This window comes from Convolutriloba macropyga, chromosome 10 (assembly GCF_964194025.1).
Source record: "Convolutriloba macropyga chromosome 10, txConMacr16.3, whole genome shotgun sequence".
In the NCBI taxonomy this organism is placed as follows: domain Eukaryota; kingdom Metazoa; phylum Xenacoelomorpha; order Acoela; family Convolutidae; genus Convolutriloba; species Convolutriloba macropyga.
The window spans coordinates 40,697,879-40,724,825 of NC_134477.1; the positions used below are offsets into that span (position 1 = coordinate 40,697,879).

Consider the following 26,947-nt stretch of genomic DNA (forward strand, 5'->3'; position numbering starts at 1 on the left):
TCTGGGATTGTTGCCCCGTTTTGACATTAAAAAAACTGGAATTTATTCTGACCACGCAAATCTTATATAAAAAAATTAAACAACACTAGAAGAATGACTTACACCCAGCAACGGAAGTTTTGGACATACGGTCTAATTGAAAGTCGGAGGTGCTCGCTTATATAGATGTACCGATATATCTATGCGTCAGGATAATATTCAAATAGTTTTTCAATTGCGCTTGATGTATGCTGTAATTATTATGGAGCAGATCAATTATATGTGGAAAAATCCAAAACCATCTGGTCTTTTTTGGAGTTTAATGCTGATCTGATTTTATTGCTGCTTTGAACCTTTGGTCGTTTCCTGGGTTTTCAGACTGTTTCAAATATTGAACTCAAAAACACAAAAATGAGGTGGGAATAATAACATAAAAACGATTAAAAACATGCATGCGCAGCTTTCAGAATGCCAGATTTCTGCAGTGCCAGATTATTCTATACACAGTGACAGATTTAAATATTGCAAGTTCGTGTTTCAAGAAAGGTTACGTGACTCTTGCAAAAGTCGCTTCGAAACTCTGGCTTTCATCTAAAACCACTGTACGGTTCTCAATTAAAGTCTGACTTCTTTAGTGATCTTTAGTGATTTGAGTCGCGTAATCTACGCCTACGAGTGATTGCTTTTATAAGTCGACAAAAATGACAATACTGACAGCAAAAATTGGAAACATTTAAAATTAGTTGGACAGCTTTAATATGAGGATTTTATGCGAACCTTAATAAAAAATTTGAGTTGACCGCGCGTTTCAGTTGATGGCTAGTTCTTATGATTTTTTTCTGTTCATTGAATTTTAGGATTGTTAAGAGTTCAGTATTTCCTACAACTGTAGGCTGTACCTGGTATTGCGTCAGTCATGGCCTGGTCAATTAGCAGTTTTCTTTGTCGGTCTTTGGCACTCTTCCAGTTCCTCAGAAAAGACTTCAGACTCTCCGGAACCTCCTTTCCGTCTAGCACCTCTGCAACATCAAAAATCCCGTCCAACCTCAGCATTTACTTAAGATCATGTTTCGCCCAAAGTAGCGGTCGTATGACGTTGATAGTTTGATGATAAAAACACGAAATTCTACACCGGTTTTGGAAACGGTAAATAACATCATGGTAACCATTGTTGGTTTCTGCCCAAATAATACACAAAAACTAAATTTAATTTTGTTGAAAAAGTTTTATGATCGGCTTTGACTATAAGTTCTTCTCTTAGCATGCTTAATAACTGCAAACAGTACTAGGGCTTTTGCTTACTTATGGACTCGTTCATAGTGATTACCCTGTCCCTGTACTTGGCCTTCCTCATCACTGGGTTCCCAAATGCATCCAACTTGTTCAGGTAACTCATAGTACCTGAAAAATAACGGACTCCAAAAACGGACTATTTTAATAGTTTTCAGAATTTTGAGTAATATTGCAAAAGAAGAAAAGTATGAAAAAAGGGTTGTGAACAATTGTCGGGCAAAGAGTATACTTTTGGGTTTAACGGAATGTAAATACTCACTGATGGTATCTGAGAGGTCTGCCATGTTTGCTAATCTGTTGTTGCTGACATTCAACTGTCTCATTTGTGTCATGCATCTCAGTTCTTTTGTCGAGTCCAGGTTATTTCCTGCCACGTTTAAAACCTAAAATATATTAAAAAATGGCCTGTCCTTTATGCATTGGTAACATAACAGAAGACATATATTAAATGAGGTCTATAGTTGAATTACAAAAGCTTTTTTCAAAGTACTCCAGGCAAATGTGGTGCTTGCCTTTCAAGAGTCCGACATAAAAGTTGTCTCGGAATTCCGATTAACAGTATTTTCATCACTCGAAATGCGCGCCAGACAAACGTTTATCAGCAGCACTTTATTTAATTTTTAGAAAAAAAATCATAAATTTCTAACGACTCATGATGGATGAATTGTCCTCAGACCATACGATTAAAACGAAATCATTTGTTTCCTGACTTGAGTTTTGGCAAATCTCCAATTCTGTAAAAGCTTTACGTAGTTTAGCAGACTGAGTTAGGATAATTAGCATTGCACTAATGCCGCATTGAGACGACATGAAAACTTAACACCCTTTTTGATTTTCACGGGAATAGAGCACTGCCAAAAATTCGAAAAAATCTTACGACTGCCCAATTTTTGGCTTTGATCAGGTGTACAAAACTTGCAAAACGACGAGCAAACATCATGCAGAAATGAAGTCCTGATCTTTAAAGTTCTCTGAATTTACAAGCTCGGTCAGGAGTAGTATGGTAATCCGCCATATGACTGTAGGGTGGTGGTCCGACCCCCCCCCCCCCCTACAAGACTTTTTACCACCGAAAAACTGATTTTCTCTTTGTGAAACCAAGTTTTTTGGTTAAGTTTCGTCAACCTGTGAGAAGTTCTCATGTTAAGCCGGCTGGCTCAACTTAACCAAAAAACTTCAGTTTTTCGGTGGTAAAAAGTCTTGTAGGGGTGGGGTTCGGACCCCCGCCCCGACAGTCAAATGGCAGATTTCCGCTGTTGCAATGTTCGCTGTATATAGAATTAGTAGTTACCTAAGTTTTGAACTCTCGCTAAATCTTTTTGGTGAAAACATAAAAAATCTGATATAAGACACCAGGAGCCTAAAGTTTTTCAAAAATTTCAAAATTTTTTTCGAAAATTTTTCAAAGTTTTTCAAAGTCCTAAAATGGTCTGAAATGGATTTTGCTCTACGAAAGAGCACTCAAAAGTGATTTTTTGTTGACTTCACTTTTTTACCTATGCAGTGTGGGGGTCGAAACAAACAAAATAATTCAAAATTTTCGACAATTTTTCAAAGTTTTTCAAAGTCCTAAAATGGTCTGAAATGGATTTTGCTCTACGAAAGAGCACTCAAAAGTGATTTTTTGTTGACTTCACTTTTTTACCTATGCAGTGTGGGGATCGAAACAAACAAAATAATTCAAAATTTTCGACAATTTTTCAAAGTTTTTCAAAGTCCTAAAATGGTCTGAAATGGATTTTGCTCTACAAAAGAGCACTCAAAAGTGATTTTTTGTTGACTTCACTTTTTTACCTATGCAGTGTGGGGGTCGAAACATACAAAAATTTCAAACTTTTGAGAAAAAAAATCCAAAATTTTTCGAAGTGCTTAAATGGTCCGAAATGGATTTTGCACTATGAAAGAGCACTCAAAAGAGATTTTTTGTTGACTTCACTTTTTTCACCTATGCTGTATGGGGATCGAAACAAACAAAATAATTCAAAATTTTCGACAATTTTTCAAAGTTTTTCAAAGTCCTAAAATGGTCTGAAATGGATTTTGCTCTACGAAAGAGCACTCAAAAGTGATTTTTTGTTGACTTCGCTTTTTTACCTATGCAGTGTGGGGGTCGAAACATACAAAAATTTCAAACTTTTGAGAAAAAAATCCAAAATTTTTCGAAGTGCTTAAATGGTCCGAAATGGATTTTGCACTATGAAAGAGCACTCAAAAGGGATTTTTTGTTGACTTCACTTTTTTCACCTATGCTGTATGGGGATCGAAACAAACAAAATAATTCAAAACTTTCGACAATTTTTCAAAGTTTTTCTGAGTCCTAAAATGGTATGAAATGGATTTTGCGCTATGAAAGAGATCTCAAAATTAATTTTTTGTTGACTTCATTTTTGCAGCCATGCAGTATAGGGGTCGAAACATAAAAAATGTTCAAATTTTTGAGAAAAAAATTGTAAAATTTTTCGAAGTCCTATAATGGTCTGGAAAGGATTTTGCGCAATAAAAGAACACACAAAAGTGATTTTTTGTGAACTTCAATTTGTTCAAACAAGTAGGACATGAGAAACTCAGGTTCCGGAAAAAGTCTGAAATAAGTCAAAGAACTGTCAGAAGCAGTTTTTGTTGACATTACTTTTGCAAATGTGCAGTATGATGTCTAAATCAAGTCTTTAGTTTTTGTATACAATTGTAACTATGTATGTTTCTACCTAAACTAGTACGTCTGTTTGCTTGCATGTGTTCAAAATTGAAATTTTTTTGTATGAATGAGCAATTGAAAGAAATCGAAGAATGAAAATGTTATGTATAAAAATATGCGTATTCATTTATATAGTCATGAAACTGTATATATTTGTTTATAAGTAATATAACTGTGCTTAAGTTTAGTAATATGTTTGTTGGAGTATGAGCTGGAATGTATGCTTGTGTGATAATTTCTAAATGTTTGTATATGTCAAGACATTTTTTGTTTTATATGTGTACGTTTTTCTATATGTTTACGGTGGAATGTATTCATATATGTCTGAATGTGTTTATGTTTTTATGTATTTATATGCATGCAAGTCTGACAAGAGAGAGAGAGAGAGAGAGAGAGAGAGAAGTCCCTGGAGGGCAATTTAGTTGTTTAAGAGAATGTTGTTATTTTTTTCCACGGTTCATTATTATTATATCTTGCAAACAGATTTTGACCTTCAGCGTTGTTAAATTCACGCTTTTGTCCTTTAAACATTGGCAAGCAAAATGTCACAACAGGAGACGATTACAATTTTTTAATGTTCTAAGCGTGGTTTTTTTGAAAACAGACTTCTCTACACTTTTCAGCGACCCTTTCAAGATTGAGCAAGATTATTTAAAGGACAAACGTATTTGAGATAAATTGTTGAGAGATAAACAATAAACTGAGCTGAGTAAAAAGAATATATTCTGTTAAAAAAACAGGAAAAGTTGGTGGGGAAACTATGATATTCAGGGGCAGCCGGCACTTTTTACTTAAATAAATTAGAATGATAGGAATTCGTCAAGAGCGAGAATCAGAGAAAAATTGTAATGATGTACAAGAAGTGTAGTTTCCACTGGGACTGTAAAACGCGCCAAATATTTAAAGTTAAATAGCCACTTGAGCAATGAAGCAAGAGCGGACGCAACCTCTGAATCTCCGGGGGTTGCTAGAAACAGCTTCAGTAGTGTATAGGTCTTGCTTACGTATTGGGAATAATACTAGTAGATAATGCATGCTGGTATTGAAATCATAACAAACGCTAATCGCTTCTTCAGTAAATGTGGAAGTAAATTACCAGAGCATCCCAAGCCAACAGATGTCAAAAAAGTTCAAAATAGTTCTTTCTTGAATCAAATATGCTCAGCATTCTGTAAACCTGTCTTAACATTTTGGATTAATTATTGTTCTGTCGATGTTTTAAAATAACATTACCATAATGATATTTGATAGAGCATCGGAAAGAGGTACATACAGAGGAATTTGAAATTAAAAAGAACAGAGTCTATATATCATAAAACTGGGCTAAGAAGTTTGGCAAACATTTCGGAATTGAACACAACACTACTGCTATCTACTACTGCTACTACCAAATACTACATCTACTGTCTACTACTACCTACTAGTAGTACCTACAACTACTAATAGATACTACCAATACTAACTACTGCAACTACTTATTGCTTCTAAGTTACACTAGTACCTACTACTACTCACTTTTTACTACCCTCAAATATTATTTTCTTTACCTTATCTACAACAATATTTTTTGTTTTTCTAAAGAACGAAAGCAATTCTTATTTCTAGACACTCGTTTATCATAAACAATAGAAGCTTTTGTCTATTTTAAGGTACCGTGTTGTGACTGACGCAGACCGACAGACAGTATCCGTCAATGATATATCAGCTGGTATTTAATTATTTAAATCAATGTAGGGTTTTTACTGTTTAGCGAAGGAGTCTAATTTTTAAAACTTCAATTAAATTTCATTTTTTGTTCTGTTTTTTGAAGTGCGACTTTTTGTGTATTTTTCTTACTTATGGTGGATCAGTCATTAGCTTAAGTTTTTTCAAAAGCTGAGTTTTTTTTGTTTATTCAGTGTATGAAGTCTGATATCAATTGCAATTAACTGAAAGATAGAAAAAGCAAATTTGAACTTCTAGTTTGAAGGATTTTATGGCGTAAACATTGAGTGCTTCACAACGGCGCTGCCCTATTTCTTCTTTTATAATATCAACCATACAAAAATATGCTTGCTTCCGAAACGTCTATAGTGTGTACCTAAATGGAAACAAATACTTTACCACGTACTTACATTATCCAAACAACTGCGGCTTGACTGTATATAGTTGTTTTCATTTGAATATTCAAAGTCACTTATTATTTCAGTTGTAAGGTATTACACAACTTTTTCTGAATCCTTACTTTCCAGCTTTTGGTATAAGCTGGAAATTGCTGGGACAGCTTGCCAAAAGAACAATATATTAGTTGAGTTTCAAAATGAAACTCAGCTTCGGCTAATGATGTGTTCCCAGCTAAGACTGTAATTGTGAAATTGCTGTTCAAAGAAAAGTTCAGCGCTACATGATTTTGCAATTTTTGCTCTATAAGCTTCTTCCTAAATTTCATTGAATTTCATTTAATCTTTGTTTATCTGCAAAAAAATGAAAAACAAATCAACCTCATCAAACGTTTCTCAGCAAAAATGAGTCCAACAGTCTTGTTGGGCTTGTGAACTCAAACAAAACCTTAAATATAGAGGTTAAGGTGAACAAAATTTTGTTTGTTTTTGACATCTGCTTACACTAAACGGACATTAAATGGTTCCAAGAAGTATTTTTTGTTTATTTGGAACAAAAAACTTCAAAACTCAATCGGAAATGGTATGGCTTTGGATATATGGCCAATCATTTTACCTAAAAGTTGAACTTTTGAATTCAAGTTTGAGTGTTTGATCTAAAAATAGTATTCAAAAGTAATTGACTTAAAAAAAGCTTCTTTGTTAGTATTCAAAACTCAACAATCGGAGGCCGCATGGACTTCGATAAGCGAGTATATTAAAATAGTGATGCTTGGCAATCCCTCTCCATAAAAGTTAAAGTTTTGAGGTAGTGTTCGAGTTTGTCATCTAAAAACACTATTCAAAGATAATTGATTTTTAGAAAAGACTACTTTTGGTGTTGTGACCGTGTAACTTTGAATTACCAAATATAAAATGGGAAAACATGGCCTATCGCTCTAATTAAAAGTTCAAGTTCAAGTTTGAGTTTGTGATCTAAAAATAGTATTCAAGTGATGATTACGTCATAATAAATGAGTTATGTTATACAGTTGCGAACGCAGAACAAATGAAACACGTTCTCACAACCTAATTGAACTACTCCTAAATACATATGTAAAAAAAGCGAAAGAGACCTTCTGGTTTTACTAAGCTTTTTGATATAGTTTAGATTTTGTCCTATAATTTATCTTAAATTTGTTAGACAAAATTTAAGAAATTTGAAGTATATTTTTCTCTTGTTGATGTTTCTTTCAACTTCGTATGAACAAAAAACTATGCGAAAAACCTCATTGTCTTTATCAGACAATAAGGAATTGACGCTGGCATCCCACAGAATAGATTTTGCGTAAATTTCTGTGTTCTAATAGATTTTTTTCAAAGAACAAATACATATTCCAAACCTAAAAAAGTTTTCAGATTCTTTGTATATATGTTTCAAGAAATGACATTAGAAATGCAACTGTAGTTTGTCAAAATTTTTTAAAGAATGCCTTGATATCTTTAACAACAAGCACTTAGTTTTCTTCTTTGTGAGACTATAGTTTTATAACTATTTCTTTTTAATAATGGAAACCGATGTCTTTTTGAGAAAATGCAGAGTTGTATTTTGTCATTTTGTTGGAAAAAAATGGTCACAAAATTCGGTTTGATTGTTTTTGTCAGAAAAGCAATCCTTGATCTTAAAAAGTCAGTTAAAAAGCTGTATTAAGATTTTTTATCTAAATTAAATAAATAGCTTTTTTCACGAGTTTCATGATTTCATCATTGAAACGATATTCAATTGGTCTATTATGCACTCTTTACTTCACGAGTTCTATAAGCATTCCTGAAGAGTATAATTTTGCATTGTTCTATAGAAGAGTACAGAAAAAACACAGAATTTTCCTGGTGCTAGGAAAATTGATCGACAGAACGTTTAGCCGACAAGGAAAAAATGAGAAATTTACCTGCCAGTTTTTATCATAGTTGGTATTAAAAGTGTGATTGGTTTATAAATCAGTAGTTCGGTTGTGATAGATTCAAATCGAGTCCCACAGACCGTTGAGGCAGGGCCGTGGCCCGCGAGGCATGGCCAGAAGAGGTTAAACACGGTCCGACCACGGATAGACCTCCGGTACACTAGTTGATGAAAAAAACTTCAGTGTGTTTGTCCGCTTACGGAATAGTGTTTTAAATTGGTCAATCACCTATTCAGATTAAGTTTTTTTGCTCAATTTACATAAATTGTTCCCAAATACTTATTCTCATAATACTTAAATTTCTCAATTTTTGGTTGTCTATAAACACTCTGTTGGCCAATACGGCGGCCACCGATTTTCCAAAATTAGCACAGTGCTGACACTTTTTACTAATAATCCTTTAAAAGAGAGGTCAGTGCAACTCTTTAAATGATTAATTTTCTCTTAAGAATATTCTGCTAATGAACTTTAAATATTGCAAAATAACTAATATGGAGATACTTTGAAGTCATGACCACATTAGGTTACAGTTAACACAACTAACTTTGATTTTTGCTAACTTTGACACAACTAACTTTGAAAACCGTCAACACCGAGAGTAGAGATCAAATTAGGCGCTCTGATACCATCGTCAAACTGACAAGTGTATTTCTACAGTCATTTTGACCGATTTGGAAAAGTTTCCAGCGTTAAAACCCTGATACCCATAGTGCTTCAAGTTCAAAGTTTGAAGTATTACACATTTTCGGACATTAGTGTTTCACTTTTCAATGTGTTAACAAGTATTCTTGGTTGTGCGTACTTCGTTTTGATGCTATCGTTCCAAAAGGGTTTCGATTTTTGTTTCAAACGTTGGTTTGTTATGGATCCTATGAGGAGTTGATTTCAGTTCTTTCAACTTAGCCAGAGAAAAAAACAACTGACAAACGACTAGTTTTGATTATAGAGGCAATTAGGCTATAAAAGTTTCCAGGTTTTTTAAAGCAGTATTTTAATTTTCTCTAAGATTACACAATGTGAGATATATGTAAAACTGTCTTTTAGAAGAAAGTTCCAGGTGGAGTTTTACTACTGCGTGTTGTGCTAATTGCCACTATTGTCAAAAAAACATTGCACTTTAACACCATTTTGATTTTCGTGCAAAATTGTTCCCATCTATAACAATAAATGTTAGAATCATTATGTACATGACAAGTTTTTTTTTCACGAGTAATCAAATATCAAAAACTTCAATAATGCTTTTATGTTCTGCAATTTACGCTATTGAAAAGAATCAGCGGTCTCACAGGTAGTATGAAAAGGTTTTTTTCATGGCGCTCAAAAAAGGAAACCTCTAACGGAACTGCAAAATTAATAAAAAGGTTGGAAATTAAACGTTTTTTCTCGCGTCAACTTCGTTGTTTTTTTTGATATATTATAAAACAATGCCTAGCTTACAGTAAAAAGACTTAGATTATGCAAAACAAAATTTTTTGAAGATATCTATGTCGAACAAAATGTCCATTTAAAAGCTTATTTCTTGTTACCAATTTAGCAAAATTGTACTTTTAAGACCTCAATAGTTCACCTTGAGGAAACTCATAAGAAAAGAGACAAGTATTCACTTCTTGAATCTATTGGAAACTTCGTTCTGATACGTTGAATGCTTACTATTCTTGATACCATAGCTTTATGGATTAACGTAGTTTTTGCGTCCGCGTTAATGAATACTTAGGTAACAAAATTTTATGAAATACTTAGGTAACATACTAAAATACTTCCAATTGATACATAGCTTTAAAGCTACTGAGTGAATTCTGTGAAACCCAAATATTCCACAAGTTGTTGCACATATATACCAAAAACTCTAATGCATATTTACGTCTATGGTTCAAGTTGAACATTTTAGCAAAATTTGTTTGTTATCTACTAACAGAAAACGTGAGCAGGGAAATTTTCGTCGTTGTTCAAAAGAAACAACGTCAATACTATGCAAAATCTAATTTATTGTACAAATAACTTGATATTAAAACTACGTCTTGGAACCAGTTACTTTATGAACTAGAGGCAATTGTAACCATGAAAATCCAACAAGAACGCCAATAGGTGAATTTTATTGAATTTGAACTCTCCCGCTTATTCCATTGCTTCATTTAGGTTAACGTTATTTTGCTTAGCTGGAGCACACTGGGGGTCGGAGTGTATTCCCTAATAAACAATTGCAAGCCTACGTACTCACTCTATATTTGTCTCAACTGTTTCTGCACGCATAAACACAGTAGAGAACATGTATATACACCTTCTTGATCAGAGACAAAAGAATAATTAAGCAAACTAATAAAAATGCTTTTAGCCGAAAATTTTATGCAAGTATTCTTGCAGAGCAGACTGAACTTCTCATACGCACAATGTAGGTATTTTTTGTTCATAAGAAAATCAAGTGGTCAGTTTGAATGTTTGTTTCAACCGGTGACTTGTAAGTGAAACGAATGGAAAAGAATCGATTGAAAAAGAGCCAAAAAGTGAAATGAGGCGGTCAAATTTTCCACCAATCATAACCGAGTATTTGAGAAATGAAATTTTAGTATCTTCTAGTATAAGACACTGGAAACGTATTAATAAATAATTAGAAATCATCGCGGGCCATGGCCATGCCTCAGCGGCTCTTGGGACTTGATATGAAACCATCTTAACCAAACATGAGACCAAATAACCCACTCAGGTGCTTTTGTTAGTAATCAACTAACAATTTAGTGTAATTAACAGCAACTTTGGCTCCACATAAAGCAAAACAAGTTGCGGCGTTTTCTAACGTCATCTCTTTATAACATCGACTCTCTTGCGCGTATTCATTTCAACATTTTCAGAACAAATATCTACGGTTTGGGGATCCCACTCTACAACAAATTTCAGACTTTCTACTCCTTTGAACAGGCCGAATACTGTTTCCTGTTCCTCTGACGTCGACAATGTTGAATCGACTTTAAACTAGTGGTTTTTCTATTATCAGAATTGAGATAATAAGCATACACGACCTAATTTAATAATGCACAGCAATTCAAACAGGTTATAAATATAAGCAATTCAATACTGGAAACCAAAGTCTAATTCATAAGCTTTAATCAGCAAGAATTTCACAGTTCTAGTTGTTATTGTCGCATGAACACCTCACATTTTCATCGAATCTCATTCTTTTTGGAAAATTTCCACTGTGAAGGACACATCCTCGGTCTACACGAAAATGGCTCCTCTTTTTTAGAGCATTGTTAGGCGATGGCTCAGTGGTAAGTTGCTGGAAGTTTTATTCAATTTTTGAGTTTTTTTCAAGAAGACTAGGAAATCGTTCTAAAATCGAAGATATCACAGTCTTTCTGTTATCATCGGATGTGGATGATGTAGTATTATCAATTTTATCATGAATAGTGGTTAGTTTTGCTTCAAATATGCATGATTCATGCTTCTGCCACATATTTTCCAAATTTTCTAAAGCAGCGAAATATTCTTCATCGCTCCTGAAGAGGGGCATACTTACGAAATCGTAACTGCGCAAAATCTTCTTGATGTCCATGGGAAGCGATACTATATCAGAAGTCAAGTGATTAGGTGTATGCTGATAAGTTACTTCAGTTTCCGAGGGGGTTGAGTTGTTGATAAAGTCTTTTTCTTCGGTTATATTGGGTAATGTAGTAACAAAGTCAATAAATTCTTTGGGTATGGGGCAATGATCGGAGGTATTCCAGCTTGAAATTGAACTGTCCTTCCTTTGTTGTATAAAGGCAATATTGTTTTCATATCGAGTTTGATAGATAATTGTTAGTTGAAATGACCCTTCAAATTGCGTTAGGATATGGTACATTATAAGTTATAAACCAGCAATTGAGTTTGTGTTTTGCATACACTAACTGAATGGAATGGAAGTCAAGAATGAAAACGTTGAAATGTTATTTTGAGAAGCAAATTACCAGTTGAAGGTAAATTTAAATCGTTGGCTGGGATATTAGCAATCGTTTTCTCGCTAAAGCAGTTTTCATTGAGCACTTATAACATTTCGAGAAGGCGTCAGTTGTTAAATCTATTTGTCTAATTCTTATTCGTTTTCAATTGTAAATAGAATTGAAGTTTCTCCTAAGTACCTCAGGCATTGACATTTCAAGATTCGATCTGCTTGCTACGTATAAAGAAGACTCGCACTGTGCGTACGAGAAGTTCAGTCTGCTCTGCAAGAATACTTGAATAAAATTTTCGGCTAAAAGCACTTTCATTAGTTTGCTTAATTATTCTCTTGTCTCTGATCAAGAAGGTGTATATACATGTACACTACAGTGTTTATGCGTGCAGAAAAAGTTGAGACAAATATAGAATGAGTACGTAGGCTTGCAATTGTTTATTAGGGAATACACTCCGACCCTCAATGTGCTCCAGCTAAGCAAAATAACGTTAACTTAAATGAAGCAATGGAATAAGCGGGAGAATTCAAATTCAATTAAATTCACCTATTGGCGTTCCTGTTGGATTTTCATGGTTACAATTGCTTCTAGTTTATATAGTAACTGGTTCCAAGACGTAGTTTTAATATCAAGTCATTTGTACATTAAATTATATTTTGCATAGTTTTGACGTGGTTTCTTCTGAACAACGACGAGAACTTCCCTGCTCACGTTTTCTGTTAGTAGATAACAAATAATTTTTGCTAAAATGTTCAACTTGAACCATAGACGTAAATATGCATCAGAGTTTTTGGTATACATGTGCAACAACTTGTGGAATATTTGGTTTTCACAGAATTCACTCAGTAGCTTTAAAGCTATGTATCAATTGGAAGTATTTTAGTATGTTACCTAAGTATTTCATATAATTTTGTAACCTAAGTATTCATTAACGCGGACGCAAAAACTACGTTAATCCTTAAAGCTATGGTATCAAGAATAGTAAGCATTCAACGTATCAGAACGAAGCTTCCAATAGATTCAAGAAGTGAATACTTGTCTCTTCTCTTATGAGTATCCTCAAGGTGAACTATTGAGGTCTTAAAAGAACAATTTTGCTAAATTGGTAACAAGAAATAAGCTTTTAAATAGACAATTTGTTTGACATGGATATCTTAAAAAACTTTGTTTTGCATAATCTAAGTCTTTTTACTGTAAGCTAGGCATTGTTTTATAATAAATCAACCAAAAAAACAACAAAGTTGACGTGAGAAAAAACGTATAATTTCTAACCTTTTGTTAATTTTGCAGTCCGTCAGAGGTTTCCTTTTTTCAGCGCCATGAGAAAACCTTTTCATACTACCTGTGAGACCGCTGATTCTTTTCAATAGCGTAAATTGCAGAACATAAAAGCATTATTGAAGTTTTTGCTATATGATTACTCGTGAAAAAAAACTTGTCATGTACATAATGATTCTACCAATTTTTTTATAGAGGATACAATTTTGCATGAAAATCAAAATGGTGTTAAAGTGCAATGTTTTTTTGACAATAGTGGCAATTAGCACAACACGCAGTAGTAAAACTCCACCTGGAACTTTCTTCTAAAAGACAGTTTTACATATATCTCACATTGTGTAATCTTAGAGAAATATAAAATACTGCTTTAAAAAACCTGGAAACTTTATTAGCCTAATTGCCTCTATAATCAAAACTAGTCGTTTGTCAGTTGTTTTTTTCTCTGGCTAAGTTGAAAGAACTCAAATCAACACCTCATAGGATCCATAACAAACCAACATTTGAAAAAAAAAATCGAAACCCTTTTGGAACAATAGCATCAAAACGAAGTACGCACAACCAAGAATACTTGTTAACACATTGAAAAGTGAAACACTAATGTCCGAAAATGGGTAATACTTCAAACATTGAACTTGAAGCACTATGGGTATCAGGGTTTTAACGCTGGAAACTTTTCCAAATCGGTCAAAATGACTGTAGAAATACACTTCTCAGTTTGACGATTGTATCAGAGCGCCTAATTTGATCTCTACTCTCGGTGTTGACGGTTTTCTATGGTAGCAAAAATCAAAGTTGGTTGTGTTAACTGTTACCTAATGTGGTCATGACTTCAAAGTATCTCCATATTAGTTATTTTGCAATATTTAAAGTTCATTAGCAGAACATTCTTAAGAGAAAATTAATCATTTAAAGAGTTGCACTGACCTCTCTTTTAAAGGATTATTAGTAAAAAATTTCAGCACTGTGCTAATTTTGGAAAATTGGTGACCGCCGTATTGGCCAACAGAGTGATTATAGACAACCAAAAATTGAGAAATTTAACCAACAATTTATGTAAAATGAGCAAAAAACTTAATCTGAATCTGTGATTGACCAATTTAAAACACTATTCCTTAAGCGGACAAATACACTGAAGTTTGTTCATCAACTAGTGTACCGGAGGTCTATCAGTGGTCGGACCGTGTTTAACCTCTCCTGGCCAAACCTCGCGGGCCACGGCCATGCCTCAACGGTCTGTGGGACTTGATATGAATCTATCACAACCGAACTACTGATTTATAAACCAATCACACTTTTATTACCAACTATGATAAAAACTGGCAGGTAAATTTCTCATTTCTTCCTTGTCGGCTAAACGTTCTGTCAATCAATTTTCCTAGCACCAGGAAAATTCTGTGTTTTTTCTGTACTCTTCTATAAAACAATGCAAAATTATACTCTTCAGGAATGCTTATAGAACTCGTGAAGAAAAGATTGCATAATAGACCAATTGAATATCGTTTCAATGATGAAATCGTGAAACTCGTGAAAAAAGCTATTTATTTAATTTAGATAAAAAACCTTAATACAGCTTTTTAACTGACTTTTTAAGATCAAAGATTGCTTTTCTGAAAAAAACAATCAAACCGAATTTTGTGACCATTTTTTCCCAACAAAATGACAAAATACAATTCTGCATTTTCTCAAAAAGAAATCGGTTTCCATTATTAAAAAGAAATAGTTATAAAACTATAGTCTCACATAGAAGAAAACTAAGTGCTTGTTGTTAAAGATATCAAGTCATTCTTTAAAAAATTTTGACAAACTACAGTTGCATTTCTAATGTCATTTCTTGAAACATATATACAAAGAATCTGAAAACTTTTTAGGTTTGGAATATGTATTTGTTCTTTGAAAAAAAAATCTTTTAGAACACAGAGATTTACGCAAAATCTATTCTGTGGGATGCCAGCATCAATTCCTTATTATCTGATAAAAACAAGGAAGTTTTTCGCATAGTTTTTTGTTCATAAGAAGTTGAAAGAAACATCAACAAGACAAATATATACTTCAAATTTCTTAACTTTTGTTTAACAAATTTAAGATAAATTATAGGACAAAATCTAAACTATATCAAAAAGCTTAGTAAAACCAGAAGGTCTCTTTTGCTTTTTTTACATATATATTTAGGAGTAGTTCAATTAGGTTGTGAGAACGTGTTTCATTTGTTCTGCGTTCGCAACTGTATAACATAACTCAATTATTATGACGTAATCATCACACGAATACTATTTTTAGATCACAAACTCAAATTTGAACTTGAACTTTTAAATAGAGCGATAGGCCATGTTTTCCCATTTTATATTTGGTAATTCAAAGTTACACGGTCACAACACCAAAAGTAGTCTTTTCTAAAATTCAATTATCTTTCAATAGTGTTTTTAGATGACAAACTCGAACACTATCTCACAACTTTAATTTTTATGGAGAGTGATTGTCAAGCATCACCATTTTGATATACTCGCTTATCGAAGTCCATGCAGTCTCCGATTGTTGAGTTTTGAATACTAACAAAGAAGCACTTTTTAAGTCAATTACCTTTGAATACTATTTTTAGATCAAACACTCAAACTTGAATTCAAAAGTTCAACTTTTAGGTAAAATGATCGGCCATGTTTCTCCATTTTATTATACTTGCTCATCCAAAGCCATACCATTTCCGATTGAGTTTTGAAGTTTTTTTGTTCAAAAATAAACAAAAAAGTACTTCCTGGAACGATTTAATGTCAGTTTAATGTAAGCAGATGTTAAAAACAAACAAAATTTTGTTCACCTTAACCTCTATATTTAAGGTTTTGTTTGAGTTCACAAACCCAACAAGACTGTTTGACTCATTTTTGCTGAGAAACGTTTGATGAGGTTGATTTATTTTTCATTTTTTTTCAGATAAACAAAGATTAAATGAATTTCAATGAAATTTAGGAAGAAGCGTATATAGCAAAATTGCAAAATCATGTAGCGCTGAATTTTTCTTTGAACAGCAATTTCACAATTACAGTCTTAGCTGGGAACACATCGTTAGCCGATGCTGAGGTTCATTTTGAAACTCAACTAATATATTGTTCTTTTGGCAAGCTGTCCCAGCAGTTTCCAGATTATACCAAAAGCTGAAAAGTAAGGATTCAGAAAAAGTTGTGTAAAACCTTACAACTGAAATAATAAGTGACTTTGAATAATCAAATGAAAACAACTATATACAGTCAAACCGCAGTTGTTTGGATAATGTAAGTACGTGGTAAAGTATTTGTTTCCATTTAGGTACACACGATAGACTTTTCGGAAGCAAGCATATTTTTGTAGGGTTGATATTATAAGAAGAAATAGTGCAGCGCCGTTGTGAAGCACTCAATGTATACGCCAAAAAATCCTTCAAACTAGAATTTCAAGTTTGCTTTTTATATCTTTCAGTTATTGCAATTGATATCAGACTTCATACACTGAATAAACAAAAAAACTCAGCTTTTGAACAAAACACTTAAGCTTATGACTGATCCACCATAAGTAAGAAAAATACACAAAAAGTTGCACCTCAAAAAACAGAACAAAAAATGAAATTTAATTGAAGTTTTAAAAATTAGACTCCTTCGCTAAACAGCAAAAACCCTACATTGATTTAATTAATTAAATACCAGCTGATATATCAATCTACGGATGTTTGTAATTTTTAATTCAGAAAATTAACATTAAGTTGAAAAATGCTGAGTTAATGTATGCAACAAAGCTTTAGAGTTTTTCATATCCTTAAAAAACGTCAAACACTTGATGATTTGTTGAAAATATTGACGGATACTGTCTGTCGGTCTGCGTCAGTCACAACACGTTACCTTAAAATAGACAAAAGCTTGTATTGTTTATGATAAACGATTGTCTAGAAATAAGAATTGCTTTCGTTTTTTAGAAAAACAAAAAAAACATTGTTGTAGATAAGGTAAAGAAAATAATATTTGAAGGTAGTAAAAAGTGAGTAGTAGTAGGTACTAGTGTAACTTAGAAGCAATAAGTAGTTGCAGTAGTTAGTATTGGTAGTATCTATTAGTAGTTGTAGGTACTGCTAGTAGGTAGTAGTAGACAGTAGATGTAGTATTTGGTAGAAGCAGTAGTATGTAGCAGTAGTGTTGTGTTCAATTCCGAAATGTTTGCCAGACTTCTTAGCCCAATTTTATGATATATAGACTCTGTTCTTTTTAATTTCAAGTTCCTCTGTATGTACCTCTTTCCGATGCTCTATCAAATATCGTTACGGTAATGTTATTTTAAAACATCGACAGAACAATAATTATTCCAAAATGTTAAGACAGGGTTACAGAATGCTGAGCATATTTGATTCAAGAAAGAACTATTTTGAACTTTTTTGACATCTGTTGGCTTGGGGTGCTCTGGTAATTTACTTCCACATTTACTGAAGAAGCGATTAGCGTTTGTTTTGATTTCAATACCAGCATGCATTATCTACTAGTATTATTCCCAATACGTAAGCAAGACCTATACACCACTGAAGCTGTTTCTAGCAACCCCCCGCAGATTCAGAGGTTGCGTCCGCTCTTGCTTCATTGTTCAAGGGGCTATTTAACTTTAAATATTTGGCGCGTTTTACAGTTCCAGTGGAAATTACACTTCTTGTACATCATTACAATGTTTCTCTGATTCTCGTTCTTGACGAATTCCTACCATTCTAATTTATTTAAGTAAAAAGTGCCGGCTGCCCCTGAATATCTTAGTCTCCCCACCAACTTTTTGTGTTTTTTTATCAGAATATATTCTTTTCACTCAGCTCAGTTTATTGTTTATCCATCAACAATTTATCCCAAATACATTTGTCCTGTAAATAATCTTGCTCAATCCTGAAAGGGTAGCTGAAAAAGAAATGAGAAGTTTGTTTTCAAAAAAAGCATGCTTAGAACATTAAAAAATTGTAATCGTCTCCTGTTGTGACGTTCTGCTTGCCAATGTTTAAAGTACAAAAGTGTGAGTTTAACAACGCTGAAGGTCAAAATCTGTTTGCAAGATATAATAATAATGAACCGTGGAAAAAAATAACAACATTCTTTTAAACAGCTAAATTGCCCTCCAGGAACTTCTCTCTCTCTCTCTTTCTCTCTCTCTCTCTCTCTCTCTCTCTCTCTCTCTCTCTTGTCAGACTTGCATGCATATAAATACATAAATACATAAACACATTCAGACATATATAAATACATTCCACCGTAAACATCAAGAAAAACGTACACACATAAAACCAAAAATGTCTTGACATATACAAACATTTAGAAATTCTACACGCAAGCATACAATCCAGGTCATACTCATACAAACATATTACTAAACTTAAGCACAGTTATACTTACTTATAAACAAATATATACACTTTCGCGACTATATACATGATTACGCATAATTTTATACATAAAATTTTCATTCTTCGATTTCTTTCAATTGCTCATTCATACATAAAAAATTTCAATTTTGAACACATGCAAGCAAACGGACGTACTTGTTTAGATAGAAACACACATAGTTACAATTGTATACAAAAACTAAAGACTTGTTTTAGACATCATACTGCACATTTGCAAAAGTAATTTTAACAAAAATTGCTTCTGACAGTTCTTTGACTTATTTCAGACTTTTCCAGAACCTGAATTTCTCATGTCCTATGTTGAATATATACTTCAAATTTTTTAACTTTTGTCTAACAAATTTAAGATAAATTATAGGAAAAAATCTAAACTATATCAAAAAGCTTAGTAAAACCAGAAAGTCTCTTTTGCTTTTTTTTACATATATAGTTAGGAGTAGTTCAATTAGGTTGTGAGAACGTGTTTCATTTGTTCTGCGTTCGCAACTGTATAACATAACTCAATTATTATGAGGTAATCATCACATGAATACTATCTTTAGATCACAAACTCAAACTTGAACTTGAACTTTTAAATAGAGCGATAGGCCATGTTTTCCCATTTTATATTTGGTAATTCAAAGTTACACGGTCACAACACCAAAAGTAGTCTTTTCTAAAAATCAATTATCTTTGAATAGTGTTTTTAGATGACAAACTTGAACACTATCTCACAACTTTAACTTTTATGGAGAGTGATTGTCAAGAATCACCATTTTAATATACTCGCTTATCGAAGTCCATGCGGTCTCCGATTGTTGAGTTTTGAATACTAACAATGAAGCACTTTTTTTGTCAATTACCTTTGAATACCATTTTTAGATCAAACACTCAAACTTGAATTCAAAAGTTCAACTTTTAGGTAAAATGATCGGCCATGTTTCTCCATTTTATTATACTTGATCATCCAAAGCCATACCATTTCCGATTGAGTTTTGAATTTTTTTGTTCCAAAATAAACAAAAAAGTACTTCTTGGAACGATTTAATGTACGTTTAATGTAAGCGGATGTCGAAAACAAACAAAATTTTGTTCACCTTATCCTCTATATTTAAGGTTTGACTCATTTTTGCTGAGAAACGTTTGATGAGGTTGATTTATTTTTCATTTTTTTCAGATAAACAAAGATTAAATGAATTTCAATGAAATTTAGGAAGAAGCGTATATAGCAAAATTGCAAAATCATGTAGCGCTGAATTTTTCTTTGAACAGCAATTTCACAATTACAGTCTTAGCTGGGAACACATCGTTAGCCGATGCTGAGGTTCATTTTGAAACTCAACTAATATATTGTTCTTTTGGCAAGCTGTCCCAGCAGTTTCCAGATTATACCAAAAGCTGAAAAGTAAGGATTCAGAAAAAGTTGTGTAACACCTTACAACTGAAATAATAAGTGACTTTGAATAATCAAATGAAAACAACTATATACAGTCAAACCGCAGTTGTTTGGATAATGTAAGTACGTGGTAAAGTATTTGTTTCCATTTAGGTACACACGATAGACTTTTCGGAAGCAAGCATATTTTTGTAGGGTTGATATTATAAGAAGAAATAGTGCAGCGCCGTTGTGAAGCACTCAATGTTTACGCCATAAAATCCTTCAAACTAGAACTTTAAGTTTGCTTTTTATATCTTTCAGTTAATTGCAATTGATATCAGACTTCATACACTGAATAAACAAAAAACTCAGCTTTTGAACAAAAAACTTAAGCTTATGACTGATCCGCCATAAGTAAGAAAAATACACAAAAAGTTGCACTTCAAAAAACAGAACATAAAATGAAATTTAATTGAAGTTTTAAAAATTAGACTCCTTTGCTAAACAGTAAAAACCCTACATTGATTTAATTAATTAAATACCACCTGATATATCATACTACGGATGTTTGTAATTGTTAATTCAGAATATTAACATTAAGTTGAAAAGTGCTGAGTTAATGTATGCAACAAAGCTTTAGAGTTTTTCATATCCTTAAAAAACTTCAATTAATTGATGATTTGTTGAAAATATTGACGGATAATGTCTGTCGGTCTGCGTCAGTCACAACACGTTACATTAAAATAGACAAAAGCGTCTATTGTTTATGCTAAACGAGTGTCTAGATATAGGAAATGTTTTCGTTCTGTAGAAAAGAACATTGTTGTAAATAAGGTAAAGAAAATAATGTTTGAAGGTAGTAAAAAGTGAGTAGTAGTAGGTACTAGTGTAACTTAGAAGCAATAAGTAGTTGCAGTAGTTAGTATTGGTAGTATCTATTAGTAGTTGTAGGTACTACTAGTAGGTAGTAGTAGACAGTAGATGTAGTATTTGGTAGTAGCAGTAGTAGGTAGCAGTAGTGTTGTGTTCAATTCCGAAATGTTTGCCAGACTTCTTAGCCCAATTTTATGATATATAGACTCTGTTCTTTTTAATTTCAAGTTCCTCTGTATGTACCTCTTTCCGATGCTCTATCAAATATCGTTACGGTAATGTTATTTTAAAACGTCGACAGAACAATAATTAATCCAAAATGTTAGGACAGGTTTACAGAATGCTGAGCATATTTGATTCAAGAATTTTTCTCTGATTCACGCTCTTGATGAATTCCTATCATTCTAATTTTTTTAAGTAAAAAGTGCCGGCTGCCCCTGCATATCATAGTTTCCCCACCAACTTTTTCTGTTTTTTTAACAGAATATATTCTTTTTACTCAGCTCAGTTTATTGTTTATTTCTCAACAATTTATCTCAAATACATTTGTCCTGTAAATAATCATGCTCAATCCTGAAAGGGTAGCTGAAAAAGTGTTGAGAAGTTTGTTTTCAAAAAAAGCATGCTTAGAACATTAAAAAATTGTAATCGTCTCCTGTTGTGACGTTCTGCTTGCCAATGTTTAAAGGACAAAAGCGTGAGTTTAACAACGCTGAAGGTCAAAATCTGTTTGCAAGATATAATAATAATGAACCGTGGAAAAAAATAACAACATTCTCCTAAACAGCTAAATTGCCCTCCAGGGACTTCTCTCTCTCTCTCTCTTATCAGACTTGCATGCATATAAATACATAAATACATAAACACATTCAGACATATATAAATACATTCCACCGTAAACATCAAGAAAAACGTACACACATAAAACCAAAAATGTCTTGACATATACAAACATTTAGAACTCCTACACGCAAGCATACATTCCAGCTCATACTCATACAAACCTATTACTAAACTTAAGCACAGTTATATTTACTTATAAACAAATATATACACTTTCACGACTATATACATGAATACGCATAATTTTATACAAAAAACATTTTCATTCTTCGATTTCTTTCAATTGCTCATTCATACATAAAAAATTTCAATTTTGAACACATGCAAGCAAACAGACGTACTTGTTTAGATAGAAACATACATAGTTACAATTGTATACAAAAACTAAAGACTAAATTGTATACAAAGACTTGTTTTAGACATCATACTGCACATTTGCAAAAGTAATTTCAACAAAAGCTGCTTCTGACAGTTCTTTGACTTATTTAAGACTTTTTCAGAACCTGAGTTTCTCATGCCCTACTTAGTTGAACAAATTGAAGTTCTCGAAAAATCACTTTTGTGTGCTCTTTTATTGCGCAAAATCCATTCCAGACCATTATAGGACTTCGAAAAATTTTACAATTTTTTTCTCAAAAATTTGAAATTTTTTTCTGTTTCGACCACTGTAATGCATGGCTGAAAAAATGAAGTCGTCAAAAAATCAATTTTGAGTTCTCTTTCATAGCGCAAAATCCATTTCATACCATTTTAAGACTTTGAAAAATTTTGAAAAATTTCTCTCAAAAATTTGAAAGTTTTGTATGTTTCGACCCCCACACTGCATAGATAAAAAAGTGAAGTGAACAAAAAATCACTTTTGAGTGCTCTTTTATAGAGCAAAATCCATTTCAGACCATTTTAGGACTTTGAAAAACTTTGAAAAATTTTCGAAAAAAAATTTTGAAATTTTTGAAAAATTTTAGGCTTCTGGTGTCTTATATCAGATTTTTTATGTTTTCACCAAAAAGATTTAGTGAGAGTTCAAAACTTAGGTAAATCCTAATTCTATATACAGCGAACATTGCAACAGCGGAAATCTGCCATTTGACTGTCGGGGCGGGTGTCCGAACCCCACCCCCTACAAGAATTTTTACCACCGAGAAACTGATTTTCTCTTTGTGAAACCAAGTTTTTTGGTTAAGTTGAGCCAGCCGGCTTAACATAAGAACTTCTCACAGGCTGACGAAACTTAACCAAAAACCTTGGTTTCACAAAGAGAAAATCAGTTTTTCGGTGGTAAAAAGTCTTGTAGGGGGGGGGGGTCGGACCCCCACCCCCTACAGTCATATGGCGGATTACCATACTACTGTCAGGTCAATAAATGATATGTACAGGTTACTATCTGCTTAGTTTTTGGCCAATTAGAGATTCGGAATCATTGAGAATTCTGCCAATGCGCAAAAATTGCGTACTTCATCTAAATCTCTACTTTCTGTAGTAGATTTTTGACCATATCAAATACTTTTAGTTGAGCTGTTTGTCTCTGCGTCTTCTGTTGACAGTATTATTACATGACATGTGTGCTTGAATTGAAATCTAGAATGCTAGAGTGGGCAAGAAAAATTTCACTGAAATCTGCGCATTTTCAAATTTCCTTTTTGTTCCGACCCCACTTTAGTGGGGAGGGAGGAACTATATACTCAACTGAGTTTTTTTTGTTGTTCAGTCAAATTTGGCCGATCGATATATTCATCGTAGAGAATTGTGAGTGGTATCATTAAAAAGACCTTCCAGCGTAGAATGTGGAATTAAAAAGATCTTTTCGATTTTCGTTTTTTACAGGGAGTTATCGAGGTTTAAAGTTTTGTAAACATTCGACTGTTTTTGTTCACATTTTCATTAATTTTTTTGCTAAAATTTGGCACAATTTCACTAATATAATTCAAAATAAGTTACAATTTTTAACGGCAAAGTGTTATTGTTACCGTTAGAGATAGAAGAGCGTTGTTGAATTGTTTGATTGAAGTTTTTTTGGCTAAAATTTTTTGAACTTGTAAGTTTTTTATATTATTCTAGTCAACATTTTGCTTATTCTCAGTAATTACAGGTCAACATTTCCTTCTTGTAGTATACAAAATATTTTTGTGGCCGATTGTTTGAATAGAAGGTTTTCTTGCTTTTGGTACTACGAGTTTTCATACAAAATTTTCTGATTTTTGTGCAAAATTGCCCATTTTTGATGTTGTTTTTGTTTTTTTTGTAAAATTGTACATTACTTGACAATCTAACTGAAAAAAAAACTTTGAAACATTTGAAACTGAACATATATTTTCTTTTCATCACATATGGTTTGAAGGGCTGCGACGCCGTTCTCTTGAAGAAATTGGTAGAGTTCTCTATTTTTGCCGTTTATTTGTTAATTTTTGTAGTCATATGCCAAATATTGTGTAATTTAAAGTTTCAGTGGCCAACTATAGATAAACAAATGAAATTAATAGCTAATATCGGTAAATAGTTTATGTTTGTTTTGACTTTCGAATTAATTTTCTAAAAAAAGAAATAGTATTCTTCAACATCGCTTTTTTTTCTGGTTTGCGTTTTTTTTCGTATTTTACTATAGTGTATCATTTTCTTAAAGTAGCCTAATTATTTAGAGCTCTTTTTATTGTTTTGTTCATTCAAACAATAATTTTCCTGTTGTTTGAACTTTTTAAACGATGTCTTCAGGGCTTAGACAATTTGTTTCAGATGAGTTTTGAGAAGTTTAGATACTTTTCAGTTTTTGTGGTTTTTTGTTGTCATTTTGTGATAGGTGTTTCACAAAAATACGTTATGATGACCAAAGGAGACGCAAATAAAGATGTTACATTCTCGAGGTTATCATCTTATAAATTTAATGGCTTCAAAACTGTGGTTTCGTAAAGTTTTTTGTGAAACTTATTAGTTCAGCTTGTATTTAATGTTATTTTATAGTCTTATGATTTAGTCTCATCAATAACAGTCGCAATCAGTTTTCCGAGTAGTTGAAAGGCAAAATGTGTACTCTTTTAGTCGAAAATTTTTGTTGGCTATGCTTTTTGAAAATATTTGTTTTCAATATTAAAGAGATAGATTTTTGAGATCTGCTGATTTTATTTCTGTTAAATTGTAGCTAAGCATCTCTACAATTAATTCACATTATTTAGCTTTTGAAATACAATTTGGTCTTCATAACGGTTCTTTTTTCCTCAAAAGGTCTTTCTTCTTGGAACAACCAGTATTCATAACACCAATTTTCGTAATTTTTTTTTTGCATATTTGCCCCTTTTTTGAAGGTTTTTCTTTTCTTTTCACAGTATCACAATAATGGGCGTCATTTGATTTACAAATGTTGTCACCTGCAAAAAATGCAAACGAAGATTTTTATTGTTTTTAGTGATCAACTTAATATTTAATTGATTGGGGCATAATTTTCGTGCATAAATTTTTGTGCAAATTTTTCGTTTTTGCCTGTTTTTGTCGTTCTTTCTTTAGTCGAATGACATATCCTGGATAATGAAAGACTCTCTATTGAGGTATAAAAGACTCTCTCAATGATTTCATTTGATGCCTATTGTTTCTAATCAGTTCGAATTTAATTCTTTTTTTTAAAAAAAGCAATGTTTTAATAAACGCATTGAGAAAAAGTCCCGTATTTTGTTCCTAAAATTTACCGGTTAATCTTCTTAGTATAAATTTTATCTGATGCCATTTTTATTTGGCTATTAGTGGTTTTCAAAAAATGGTCAGAGAGTTTTGGTCGTAATTAATATTTGTAACTAATTGATTTGTATTGCCGTCTTTTCTGGTAGTCATATTATGGTAGCCACAGGTCTCATAGGCCCTCTAGAGTAGATTGTTGTGTTCTTTTAATAGTTTGTTGAACGATATGTTGATATGTTAACTTTTTAAATCTCATTTAGTAGACAATTAAGTGAAAAATGTAGATGTGCGGGGTCGGAACTTAATGTGCGAACGCACATTACCGAGCCTCCTTGTTTTCCTTTTCACTTCACTCTTGGTTCATTTTAAAATTTGTATTTATTTCGAGCAGCTGCGCAGTCTCTTTAATTACATCGAGGTTTTGAGCTTCAAATTTGCATAATGAAACACGTTAAGTGTTTAAGATCGGCTCTGAATTTCCGTATCAACGCAGCTGAAAAGTTTGCTCATAAGAATGTGTTGTTCTGAAAAATATGTCTTTTTCAAGCAGAAGTTAACCTCATGTTGTGGTTTGCTACTTTTACCTCAATAGTGGGGCTGATGTTGATGACAGTGCGTGGGTCAAATATCAATTTCTCTCCAGGTGGTAGTCTTTGACTGTCCACGCACAACTCTCTCAGACACTGCATTGTGTGAAGACCCTCCACCACTATTATGCAGTTGTTTGACAAATATCTGAAGAGAAAGGACAAAAAATTGGTCATTATATTGCTGCAGTATTATGACATACAATTTTATTTTCGCTTATTTAAATGCGTGAACGGATTATCAATGTTTGAAAGTAGGAGCCATCTATCGTTGAACAATTTGCCCCAACGAGGTTTAAATTCACAGACTGAGTTAGTTTTACTTGACAAAAATTGTATTGAAAATCAACATATTGTGATTTTTGCGAATACTAATTTTGCTATTGTCTTGTATTATATATTAAAGCAATAGAGAGCAATTGACTGTTGAAGTCAAAGTAAAATGTCAGGGAAACAAGAGGGTGGATGAAAGTTTTTCATAACTGTTTTTTCATTACCAAAATTTTTGTATCTGTTGGGTTATGGACTTTCGCAAGCGGAATAAAAAGCGTTTTTAACTAAGTAAAAGAATTAATTTCTCAAAAATGAGAGAATAACAAAATGATATTTTACAGTAGAATTTAGAGATTTACAGGAGAGATCTGATTATTAGATCAAGATGGTGATTTGAATTTGGGGATGAAAAAGGACTCAAAAATCAGCTGTATATATACCCATCATCAGTGTGAAAAAGTCAAGATACAGAACTAATCTTAGCACCTTGATTTATAGTGGGGGTCGCAAAGGTTACCCAATATGGTTTGCTTCTGCAAATCAGTCGCAAAGGGAACCATAAATGGAATGCATTTGCACTTTTCTAAGAACTCATTCACACTTCCGGAGATATCATCATCATTTAATACATGCTGGGAAAATTTTACCAATTTGAACCAAATATTCACCATTTCTTGACGATTCATTTATATAATTTCTTTGATCTTCTGGATTCACCAATTTGAACCGAATATTCACCATTTCTTGAC

The 26,947-nt window shown here is 32.8% G+C and overlaps 1 protein-coding gene across 6 annotated transcripts in view; it reads right to left on the reverse strand.

Moving 5' to 3' along the window:
- The window catches only part of LOC142348133 (uncharacterized), an 84,229-nt gene that overhangs the window by 14,472 nt on the left and 42,810 nt on the right, over positions 1 to 26,947 (reverse strand). For all 6 annotated transcript variants that reach the window (XM_075399337.1, XM_075399335.1, XM_075399336.1 and 3 more), the window contains exons 4-7: positions 25,923 to 26,073; positions 1,532 to 1,655; positions 1,282 to 1,380; positions 879 to 998 (exon numbers count right to left, since the gene is read on the reverse strand). In XM_075399337.1, the coding sequence (XP_075255452.1) occupies positions 879 to 998; positions 1,282 to 1,380; positions 1,532 to 1,655; positions 25,923 to 26,073 (494 nt within the window). The remainder of the gene's footprint in view (positions 1 to 878; positions 999 to 1,281; positions 1,381 to 1,531; positions 1,656 to 25,922; positions 26,074 to 26,947) is intronic.